At 34.9% G+C, this 12,483-nt stretch overlaps 1 protein-coding gene across 5 annotated transcripts in view; it reads left to right on the forward strand.

The window, feature by feature from the left end:
- ELP4 (elongator acetyltransferase complex subunit 4) overlaps positions 1-12,483 on the forward strand; it is a 252,720-nt gene that overhangs the window by 70,045 nt on the left and 170,192 nt on the right. For all 5 annotated transcript variants that reach the window (XR_012333494.1, XM_073808731.1, XM_073808732.1 and 2 more), the window contains exon 5: positions 1,232-1,371. Coding sequence is in view for 4 of the 5 variants with exons in the window: in XM_073808731.1 (XP_073664832.1) it covers positions 1,232-1,371 (140 nt within the window). In the remaining variant the exon portion in view is untranslated. The remainder of the gene's footprint in view (positions 1-1,231; positions 1,372-12,483) is intronic.

Here is a 12,483-nt window from a genome sequence, read left to right on the forward strand (position 1 = left end):
AATCTGAGAATAATGTGTCTATTAGACTTTAATTTTTTAATTCTCTGTTACTATATAATTTGATGTTTGTAGGCATTTAAGAATATGAATTCTTGAAGTCTTAAAATGCAAATATCTAGTGTCAAACAAATGTCTCTTTCTTCTCTAAATTTCAAAGTTGTCAGTTACTTAGTAAAATAAGTTAAGAACCTACTGTGTATAATTCTTTAGTTTCTGTAAAGATTATCTAGTTTTGTCGAATGTTCTGAAACTTGTCTGTTTTGTAGCATTCAAGACAGTGGAAGTTAAGTAAATTTAGATCAGAGACTTTATTAGAAACTATTGCCAGATGGAATCTGTTACTAGTTCAACTTTGGATAGAGGTATATTTAGATAGAGGTATATTTGAATAGAGATATATTTCTAATGTGCTGAATGAAAGAAATCAGCCAGAGTTCATTCAAAGCAATGTAATAATAATGTTATATTACTGAGCTTCAACTATCCTATGTAATTAAATTCAACATCAATAGTTATTAGAGTTTCTTATAAGAAAGATAATTGGTTGGAGAAATTGTTAGTAGAGGGCACAAAAGAGGAATTATCAATGAACTAATGAATATGCCAGGTTTCTGATTTAACTAATAGAGCTTATGTACATTCTCCCACTGTATCATGTACCTTGTTCCTATCTGGAATATCCCAGTATATTTTATACTGTTAGCTCAATTTTAAGTTTGTAAGAAGTTTTGAATACTATATATACACATGGTCTTATGAGAATTTAGTTTTAAAATGATGCTCAGTTTAATGTATGTAAATAGCTAGTTTCCTTTGGGCCCCTCAGCAATGAAATAATGTGGCTTAAGTTTTCTTTTCATTCTTAGTAACTGTAAATTTATTTTATTTTTAAAACTTGAAGTCTTAAATGTTAATTGAGTTATGTATATAAAATTTTTGAACTAAGGAAGGTATAGTAAAAAGGCAAAGAGGTGTACAATTTCTTATCAAACTTAGGGAACCACCAGGAGTGAAGATACCTGGGAGATGTAAAGGTTGATTTCTAACTATCAATAGTTTATAATAATAAAGATTGTTGTATGCTTCTTTGAAATTTAATAAGTCTATATATATCAGCTCTTCCTTATTTGCATTAAAATGCATAAATATATCAGAATTTTGCTGAATGTAGGATAAATAAATTGCAGTTTAAAGAAAAATTTTTAACAAACAATATGGGTTTTCTTATCAGGCTAGACCAGTATCATCTTCAAGATTTGGTCACTATTATGATGTATCAAAAAGGATACCACAAGAACTAATTGAGGCTTCAAAATGGCATGGATTTTTTCTTCCAGAAAAAATATCATCAACTCTTAATTTAGAACCCTGGTAAGTTAATGATTTCAATTTACCACAGTCTTTGAAAGAATGCATATTTAAAGGTACATACCTAATAAATGTTTTCTGTATAATATGTAACCTTAATTGTACATGTTTCATATTATTTCATTATATGTGGTTTTCTTCTTTTTCTCATCCTGTAACTGTTGGACCTACTATTACTCTTAATTTGCAACTTGAAAAATCTGGATACCAAATTTACAATACCTGCTGTTTTTATTTTCAATAAAATGTGAAATAGTTCTATATTAGGGTCTTTCAGCCCTAAATGCACATGGATACCTAAATATTGCTTATTGATAATAATAGTGAAAATGGTATAAAATCATGCTTTTGCTCCATGTTTTTTGATACATGCTCTTTCAGAAAGTAAACAAGTACTCTTTTCTAATATTTTATTTATTAAGGCTTTCTACTTCTAGTTATGCTGTAAATAAAATAATCTGTATTTTTTTAGATAACAAGAGAATTTAGGGTTTGAGTTTTGCAATGAAACGTTTTAAGTAATAAAATAACAACATATATAGTGTTACTGTATTAAAGCACAACTCTGAAAATTACAGTACTTGACATTGAATAATTTATAAAGTATTAGGAATATTTAATTTCAATTCTTATTGCAGTTGGATCAAGGGAAGGTAATTCACAGAATAGGTTGTTGCCTCTGTTTTCTTTTGCACTGTAAAACCTTTATTTTCAAAATGAGATGAGTTATTAAATGGAAATTTAATAGATAGGAAGTTGTGAATGGAAATGACTTAAAAATATAGATTCTCTTTCCCAGAAATATTACATGAAAATTTAGTGGAGACTATCCTATTTATTTTTATTAAATCTCTTTCCAAAAAAATTTATTTATTAGTGTATTCTCCAGTCCATATGGCTGGAGACTTACGGAAAATGGTGCTTTGATGATGCTTTAGTGTTAATAGCTGCCATTAATGAATGACTGCTATGTGTCAATCACTCTACTACATACTCTACATTTGTTATCTAGTGTAATCCTCGTATCAGTCCTATAAAAGTTTGTACAGTATTCCCATTTTCCAGAAAGAGATACCAAAATTCACAGAGGTGATTTATGTGAGCCTCAACTATTAAGTGATCAAACCAGGATTAACCTAAGTCAGAAGATCCCTCTCTTTTTTTTTTTGCCTTACTGCTTCAAAGAACTTTGGTGTCCTTCACCTTTATCTTCTTGTGTTGTATAGTAAAGAGCACTGATAATGAAATTAAAAATCTGGATTCTGGTACTGAGTTCATCCTACTGTTACTCTTGGGCAAATCCCTTAAATTCAGTGAAAATAAATATCCTCTTTTGAAAAATAGGGGCGGGGTATGGGGGTTCTAGGAGGAATACCACCTGTCCTTCCTGTATCACTAATATTTTATTAAGTTTGAATGATTATATTGATTATACTAGTTCCTAATTTTTGTCATTCACTGAACCAGACATACATATACATATACTTGGGAAATAGGTCAAATGTTTCCATGATTCGTCAAATAGTAAATCATGGAACCCAGATTCAAAGTCAGTTCTTTCTGACTTCAAAAAATCTGTGTTAGCAGTAATGCTATCTGTACTGCCTCCATTCATGGAGTGCTTAGGGAAATGAAAAATGTACATTAGGTATGATGTAAATACATGAAAAATAATATAGTGTTACTTTTGTAATTAAAAAAAAATTAAGGATAAAACATTCTTTAAGCTGGAAAGTACAAAGTGTTTTTCATTTGTTCAGCAACTAAAGAGAGGATGGAATTAAAATTTGTCAATTTTCTGTTCAGTGTCAGGCACTGTTCTAGGCATTTGACCGTGGGATATCTCATTGAATCTTCCCAACAACCCTCCAAGAGAAGCAATATTATCCCCACTTTATAGGAAACTTGAGGTCAGAGACGATGAGCAGCTTTGCCACTGTTTCAGGCTCTGAGTGACTAAGCAGACACCCAAACCGAAGTATCCAAAACCCTCTGCTCTCTTTTCTGTACCAGGCTGTCTCCATTTACTGCTGCAGTAACTGTACAGCACACAAAGCTGGGCACCTGAAAAATTAAACCTTATTGGATGTGGAAATATAGTCTTTAAAGTATATTTTAAGAATATTTTTGAGAACTAACAGCTTTGCATGGAACAGGAAAATTTATAGATTTTAATTACCAGGGCAGTATTTCATTTCATAGTGGTTAACTGATAATTCATTTATTTCATATTAAACTTAAATGCTTAATTAAATGTAATTAAACTTTAAACATGTAATTAAATTAATTTTGAAAATGGGTACTTTACCATGTGAGATTTATTTTAATTTATGAAAAGCGTGTGCTCATTTCACTAAAATGAACTTTACTGGTTCATTTATAAAACAATAAAGCTAAACCTTACAGTTGTCCTTACTTTTCCTATAATTAAGACTAGAGGATATAGCTGCATCCCACTATTGTGTGTAAGGATATAATATATAATTTTATAATTTCTAAAGACACTGTTGAAACATATAAAGATTTTTTTACAGTAAGAAAACCAGAAGGTCATTTAAAATCTGCACTAACTAATTTTAAATTATTGGTAGGTTTGCCAATGGAAAATGTTCATACATACAGTTTAAACTTTCAAGTTGAAGCCTAGGTATAAAAACCTGAGATGTATCACAATAATATTACCCAGATAATTTTGTTTTGATATTTCACTGTTATAAATCCGATAATCTCAATCATAAAGCAATGACAGAAAAACTGATTTTGAGAATAAGTTGGTAGTCTACAAATTTAAAATGAAGTAAGCTTTGCTAACAGGTATGCCCAAGCACAGTTCTGTTTCCTCACTAGAAAGATATTGTCATTATTTATTATTTATTAACGAATCTGCTAACATACTGCTTATCCAACTGTTACAGACTGAATGTTTGTGTCCACCCCACCCCCTGCCAAATTTATGTGATGAAGCCCTAGTCCCAATATTTGGAGATGGGGCCTCTGGGAGTTAATTAGAGTTAGATGAGGTCATGAAGGTGGAGCCCGGGTCTGATAGGTTTGGTGTCCTTAAGAAAAAAAGGGAGAAACACCGAGCTCCCCACTCTCTTCTTGAGTAAACACCCAGGAAAAGCCATGTGAGCTCACAGTGAGAAGGTGACCATCTGCAACCCAACACTAAACCTGCGAGCACCATGATCTTGGACTTCTAGTCTCCAGAACTGCAACAAAATAAATTCCTGTTGTTGAAGCCACCCAGTAGTTTGTTATCGTACCCCAAGCCAACTAATACACCTATAATATTGTGAAATGTTACTTTTTAAATTATAGATATATTAGGTCTTGAATATTGATTTTACATAAAGTTGGCAGTAAATAGAATGATTTTGTTTTGATATGTTTCTTTGAAATTCAAGATTTTACTTTGCATATCTACGCTAACAGTAGCTAGTAGTAGCTAAAAGTTTCGTATTAAGTTGAATGAACTGAATTCTGAGAGAACTAGTTATCTTTCTAGGAGAATTTCTAGGAGAAAAACAGTGGAAAGTGGATAGGAATATTACTTAAGATTTTAGGAGTCTTTTTTTTCATTTTTTTTTTTTATCCTGCCAAGTCTCTTTACCAGAGTAAATGGAACCTCTATATAAGCCTCTGTAGTATCTTCCTAGACAAATTGTAGCTAAGCTTCCCATACATTCCTACTAGTATTCCTTTGTTCATACTTCTGTCAGAACACTAATCTCATTACACTTAATTATTTGTCTTGTCTATATTCTTATCTTCCCCCTCAAGCATTGGAAATCCTTGAGGAAAGGGTTATGCTTTTTTTCATCTATTTATTCTCTGAATCTAGGACACAAGTGTTGAGTTGATAGTTGATGAATTAGTGAATCAATGCACAAAGTATAGTAAGAACTCAAATTAACTATAGTCTTGTTCTTAGCACAAAGATTTAGTGGGATGAAACTGGGTAACTGAAACATAGCCATATAAGAGCATATTTTATTTCAAAAATACAGATCTCAGATTGAGAAGCAGAGAACCACAGTATATTTAGAAGTTACAAGCAGAAAATTCATTCACGAGAAAGGAATTTTGAAAGAGAACTTCTAGGTAAGATTAAAAGTTCAGAACAGAAGTCATAAAGTTATAGAAGTATACTATAAACTACGCTATTAAAAGGAAATAGTAAATGATATATCAATCAAATCTCAGAGCTAGGGGAAAGGAAGATGTAAGTGTAAGGAGGGATTTTACCTATCTTCCTATCTGCGGGTGATATAATTAAAGTAGAAAGATAGTATCTGAAACTTTAGAGGGAGAACTATTATCCTGAACCTCATTTTGACCAATGAAGAGAAGTGACTTGCTTATATGTTTGTCTTTCTTTCTTCTTTCTGTCCTTCAAGGGGGCCTTTGGGTACATAGAATTTAGTTGATCATTCTAGCATGCTATTTTCATTGGTATCCATGTTTTTTGTTTTGTTATTTTCCACCTTATTCCCACATTCCTAATCCCAGTCATGCTCCCCATAGACATACTCTCTCTTATTTATGTGTCTCCTTCCATATTTCTATTCTTCCTTCAATAAAGTAATCATTGACCCTTGACTCCTTTCTCTCTCTCACTCCCTACATTCAATCTATAAGCAAATCATGTCAATCGTATCTTCAGTATATCCAGATCCTGATCACTTCTTGCAACCTTTACCTCTACCACACTAACCTAAGTCACCCACATTGCTTGCCAGGACTCTTGGAATAGCCTCCTAATTAGTCTTGCTCCCTGCACCTTGGTGGCTCCTATTTTTCTCCAAAACAGCCCTCATGAACTTTTTCACATCGTGCTGTCCAATAGAACTTCCTTCAAGGATGGCAATTTTCTATGTGCTGTTCAGAATAGCAGCCACTAGCCACATGCAACTGATAATGAGCATTTGAAATGTGGCACTGAAATTTATATTTTATTTTAATTAACTTAAATGTAAGTAGCTATACGTGACTAGTGGCTATCTTGTTAGACAGTACAGTTTTACAACATAAGTCAGCTCTTAACACTACTCTGCCTCAAACCTTTAATGAATTCTCATCTCACTCAGAATAATAAACCTATATCCTAACAGAGATCCATAAGGTCTACATGTCCTTACCTAATCTTATTGCTAGCTACCTCTCTGATCTCTTTGATTTCATTGAGGTTGGGGAAAAGGGTGAAGGGAATATCAAGAATGCTTTTCAGACATTAGAGCTAGGATGGACTGCTTACAGATATAAGTAGACATAAACATATATCTAACAATATTTATTGAACACCTTCTCTGACGTGAGCACCTTGTGTGCCCCTGAGTACCTTTTAGGAGCCTAGAATTATGTTAAGCTCTAGGTTTATTGTAATAAACAAAGCAGCTGTTATCCTTGACCATTTATAGGTTACAGCTGAGCAAGAAAGCACACAATTTTTTTTTTAAAAACCAAGTAAACAAACAGATATATATGCCATTATGAATTGTGGTAAGTAATGTAAAGACAAAGAACACTTGCCATAAATTGAGTGGGGGAAATAAACTTTGAGTTGTGTTCAGATGAGGCCTCTCTGAAGACCTGAACCTGAGACTTGAAGAGTAAGAATAAGAAGGTGGTCATACAAAGACCACTAAGCCAAGCAGTGTTCTTGGAGGAGGGAACAGCAAGTGTGTAAGAAAGTGAAGAACTTGGTGTTTTCAAGGACCTGAAAGGCCATGTTGCTGAAACAGAGTGAGTGATAGCAAGGGCTACAGGAAGATGAGTTCAAAGAGATAGGCAGGGGTCATACCATTCTTTTAAGAAATTTGTTCATGAAGGGGCAGAGAAAAAGCAATAATTGGAAGAGATTTGCGGTGACAAAAGTTGTTGTGGGTTTTTTTTTGGTTTGGGTTTGGGGGGTTGTTTTTGGTTAGGTTTTTTTTTTTTCTGTTTTGTTCTGTTTAAATGTAAGTGGGAAAAAAAATCATTATAAAGGGAATGGATGAAGAGGTAGCAGCAGTTTCTAACTATATGGCATTGGGCAGATTACTAAATGCCTTAGGAAAATTCTTAAACCACTCACTACCTCTGTTACCTATCTATGAAATTGGTCTAAAAGTAATACTCTTTGAGCACTGCTTAGTACATAGGAAATACCAAATAAATGTTAGGGGGTAGTCAGAGTATTTTCTGGAAAAGGCAGGAGGTGCCTCAGAGCAGGTGTGGAAGGACTGACCTTTAAGATATAATAACATTTCCTCCACTGGAGGGAAGGAGGGAAAGGAAGCATAAGAGAACAGTGTAGATGCAAACAAATAGGTTTATACAGTTGTAGGCAGTCTTGAGTAACACTGAAAATATGGATGTCTTCTCTTTACTTAGTGAATAATAGGCAGGATCATCCACTGAGGAATAGTTACTTACCTCTTAGGAGTTTGGGTTAAATGGGAAGGTTTGAAATGGTTGTTTCACAGACTGGAAGAATACACGGACTGGAGAAGTATCAAATACTTATGGGGGGCTTCCCTGGTGGCGCAGTGGTTGAGAGTCCGCCTGCCAATGCAGGGGACGCGGGTTCGTGCCCCGGTCCGGAAAGATCCCACATGCCACGGAGCGGCTGCGCCTGTGAGCCATGGCCGCTGAGCCTGCGCGTCCGGAGCCTGTGCTCTGCGACGGGAGAGGCCACAGCGGTGAGAGGCCCGTGTACCGCAAAAAAAAAAAAAAAAATACTTATGGGGGTACCAGTCTGTCGGATTGTGTGACTTTCTTGCATCTGTGCTGATTCCTGGGTGCAAACGGGACTGAAGTTTTGCCAGGTGCCATCAGCAGAAGGACAAAGAGCAGAGAAGTATTAAAAGGTGAGCAAAATGATGGACGCCATACTCTAGGCTAAAGAAAATGAATTGATAACAGCTACTGTTGATACGGGAGGAAAAAAAGAAAGGGTAGTAGACTGGCAGTGGACTAATCTTAATAGTGAGGGTAAATGAACAAAGCAAGTTACCAAGATTAGAAGTGTTGATTGAGAATAAGATGTTTGAATTAGGACTGTAAACCAGGTACAACATCTTCAGCTGATAGAGGGAAACGTCCAGAAGCTTGATAACAGCCGCTTAAAAAGAGAATGATTGGGGTTGGCTAAATATATTTTTTTAAGGCATGGAGTTTTTTGTGTGTTTTGTTTTACTAGAAAGTAGGCGAGGAGGAGTGGTTTGAAAATGACACTGGAGAACAAAGGGGATACCAACCAAATCTCCCAAATATTGAGGAAAGGAGTCTAAGCTGCAACTTTACTTAGTTAGTCTCAAGTGCCCACCACCCTCCAAAGGAAATCCGGTTATCCTTTGGAGGGTCATGGGCACTGTAGCTTTTATTAAGATCTAAGGCTGATGGTAGCTGTGGAGACTGCAGCAGTGGCTGTAGTGGGGAGGTTGTGCAGCAGCTTTTTCTGCGTGAGAGACCTGGGGTGGTTACTGAGTTTAGCATCCAAGATAAAATAGAGGGGAAAAGCAGATTATAGTAATAGGACACAGAGTACAATCCTGTTTACATAAAATTTTAAGTAGCTTTTCCCAAATTCTTTTCTAACACAAATTCAGTAGATGTTAATTTAGTTTCTTAAATATACTTAGTGATATTTGGTCAAATAAACCCATGAACGACTAAGCTAAATCTTCTTATACTGTGAAACTCAGTATATATCAGTGTTGAAAAGGCTAAGAGAGAAATGCCAAAATTAAACAAATAAGTAGTTATAATAACCCAGTTTATATTTTTTTATTGGTAAAATACTCTTTTCAGAATCAAAAACATTTTTATCAGCATACTTCTTAACATCCCACATATTTTTTCTCGGTAAGAGAAGGAAGGATTGAGATAGAGAGATGTCTGAAGGGATGTTCATCAAACTGTTAACAATGTTCACCTTTGGGTGGTGGATTTTGGATTTTTTTTTTCTACTCCTTGTATGTTTTGTATATTTGGTTTTTTAAATTAATTAATAATTTATTTATTTATGGCTGCATTAGGTCTTCGTCACTGTGCACAGGGGCTACTCTTCGTTGCAGTGTGTGGGCTTCTCATTGTGGTGGCTTCTCTTGTTGCAGGGCACAGGCTCTAGGCGCACCAGCTTCAATAGTTGTGGCAGGCGGGCTCAGTAGTTGTGGCTTGCGGGCTCTAGAGCACAGGCTCAGTAGTTGTGGCACACGGGCTTAGTTGTTCCACGGCATGTGGGATCTTCCCGGACCAGGGCTCGAACCCATGTCCTCTGCATTGGCAGGCAGATTCTTAACCACTGCACCACCAGAGAAGTCCTGTTTTTGTATATTTGAATTTTTATAATGAACAAACATCATTTTTATAATGGAGAGAGATTTCAAATAAGTGTGGAAAGTATAATCATTTGAGTATAATATGGTGAAATCTTTATCTTATATCTCACATCAAACTATATTTCCGAAGAGTTAAAGATTTAAATACAATAAATTAAAATTATAAAAGTAATAGAGGAAAATTAAAGAGACTGTCTTAAACTCTTGGAGTAGGGAAATAACAGTGAGTATATCTAGTGGTTCTCCACTTGAAGGAATCAGAACTCTTTGGAGAAATGTTTGATTCAAAGGAAAGAAAAAGATAAACCTGTAACATCTTTTTATGCTTAGAAATGCTTAAAGAATGATGAAGGTATGTCAAAAGGATACAGAAGCCAGCTCAAAAGAACTCCCACTGGCTAAAGAAGAGGCGATTTGAGCATCAAAATATATAAATATAGTAATGGATTGTAACCCATTTAATAAAACAGGAAGCCACGAATACTTACAGACACAAATAAATGAATGAATGAGTGAGTTATTAAGGAACAAGTATTTACATAGCCTCAAAGTACCTCCCCACAAAATATTGACTACTACAAAGGGGAAAGTATAATTTTATGGTGGAGAAGCCTGACAGAGATCACCTTAATCAAATTAACATCACCAGTAATGGGGCAAATTGAAATTATGTATCACCTGATAGCATGCAATGAGAAGAACTCAGCAACACTTCTGCGATATTCCTACCAACTACTCATAATTTAAATCTAATCATAAGGAAACCTCAGACAAACCCAAATTGGGAACATTCTACCAAATAGCTGGCCTGTAATCCTCAAAAGTGTCAAGACCATAAAAGTCAAGAAAAATCTAAGGAATTTCCCGATTGAAGGAGACTGAAGAGACAACTTGGGTGCAACATATGATTCTGAATTCAGTCCTTTTGCAATAAAGGATGATACTAGGACAAGTGACAAAACTTGAATGGGGTCTGAAGATTTGATTAAGACCATTTTTAAATTAGTAAAAACAAGTTGAGTGCCCTAATGCAAAATGGGCAAAAGATATCAACATGCTGTTCTCAAAAGAAGATATAGAAATAGCTAATAAAGCTAACTAATAATCAAAGAAGTGTAAACAAAAACCAAAGAGATACCATTTTTCATCTGTCAGATATTTGAAATGATAATACCTTTGTGTTAAAGATAGTGTGAAGAAACACATGTCACTCGTGTTAATTGTACAAGTGTACATTGTTAAAACAATTCTAGGAAAGTATATCAAAAGTGAGAATGTACATTATCGTTGTTGCCATCATACAATTTATAGGAATCAGTAAAATTATTTCTCCTTTGGGAAAAAAATATAACTACTTGAGCAAATATTTTCAATCTGGACAGTCAGCTCTCTTTTCCCTATCCCATTCTTTACTTTGAGAAAAACTCATTTGGAGTTCAATTCCTCCTTAAATAGAGGCCCACGCATGAACTGTGGCCGTATTCCTTTTGCCTTCCACATTACTTAGCTCACTCCTGAAAGTGTTTTAAAGACTTAATAAGTGAAAACACTAATTCAAAGAGATACATGCACCCCAATCTTCATAGCAGGATTATTTACAGTAACCAAGGTATGAAAGCAACCTAAGCATCCATTAACAGATGAATGGATAAAGAAGATGTGATATACATATACAATGGAATATTAGTCAGTCATTAAAAAAAGAATGAAATTTTGCCATTTGCAACATCATGTATGGAGCTGGAGAGTATTATGCTTAGTGAAATAAGTCAGAGAAAGACAAATATATGTTATCACTTATGCATAGAATCTAAAAAGTAAAACAAATGAATGAATATAACAAAACAGCAAGAGACTCACAGATATAGAGAACAAACTAGTGGTTAGTAGTCAGGAGAGGGAAGGGTGGAGGAGCAGGATAGGGATAGGGGATTAAGAAGTACAGACTGCTATGTGTAAAATAAATAAGCTATGCGGGAGCCTCTATGCGAGCATTTGACTTTACTGAGACCTCTGTACCATTGCCTATCATCTGTCACCTGCCTTGATACACTCTTTCAGCTAATTAACCATCTTGATCCATGGTCAGTTTTTTTATCTTCACTTCCATGTCCTTCTCTGGCTTTGTCTCACTTGCTCAGCAAAACTACTATTCTGGTTAAATGGGACTCTGAGTGAAAAGACAGAAAGTGGTGGTTGTGGGGAGGGAGTATATGAATTGAGATTATACAAGGATAGCAGTTATTGATGATGACAAGATCTAAGGTATGACCATGGGAATGAGCATTGTAGGTAGAATGGAGACAAGATCATTGGAAGAGAGGAGGTCAAGAAACTGAAAGGCCAGGGTGTTTGAAAGATGAGTAATGACCCAGAGTTGGAGAGATGACAGCAATAATGATGGGTAGTAGGAGACAAAATTTAGTGACTTTTTTATATCAATAATTAAAGGAAATTAGAGTAATTGAACTGAATTATTTTTCATGAAAGATCATAATCACTGTCAACAGTGTCCCTGTCAGACAGTGGATTGTTTCATGGATGTATGCAATTCTTCCATCTTCATGATCTTAGTACTTTCCCAGCTGTGTTCCAGAGGTTTGTGCTGGTCATAGCCCTCTTTTGTGCCCTTAATATTACATCTCTGTATATTCTTCTCTTGGTTGAGTATCCATAGCGAAGAGAATCAAATCCAGTGTTGTCAGGCGAAAAGCATCAGAAAAGAAAAATCAATAAATGACATCGTTCAGTGTAATAATAATGGAATTTTTAACTTGAAAATTACTTGTGA

The sequence above is a fragment of the Tursiops truncatus genome, chromosome 8 (genome assembly GCF_011762595.2).
Source record: "Tursiops truncatus isolate mTurTru1 chromosome 8, mTurTru1.mat.Y, whole genome shotgun sequence".
NCBI lineage: Eukaryota > Metazoa > Chordata > Mammalia > Artiodactyla > Delphinidae > Tursiops > Tursiops truncatus.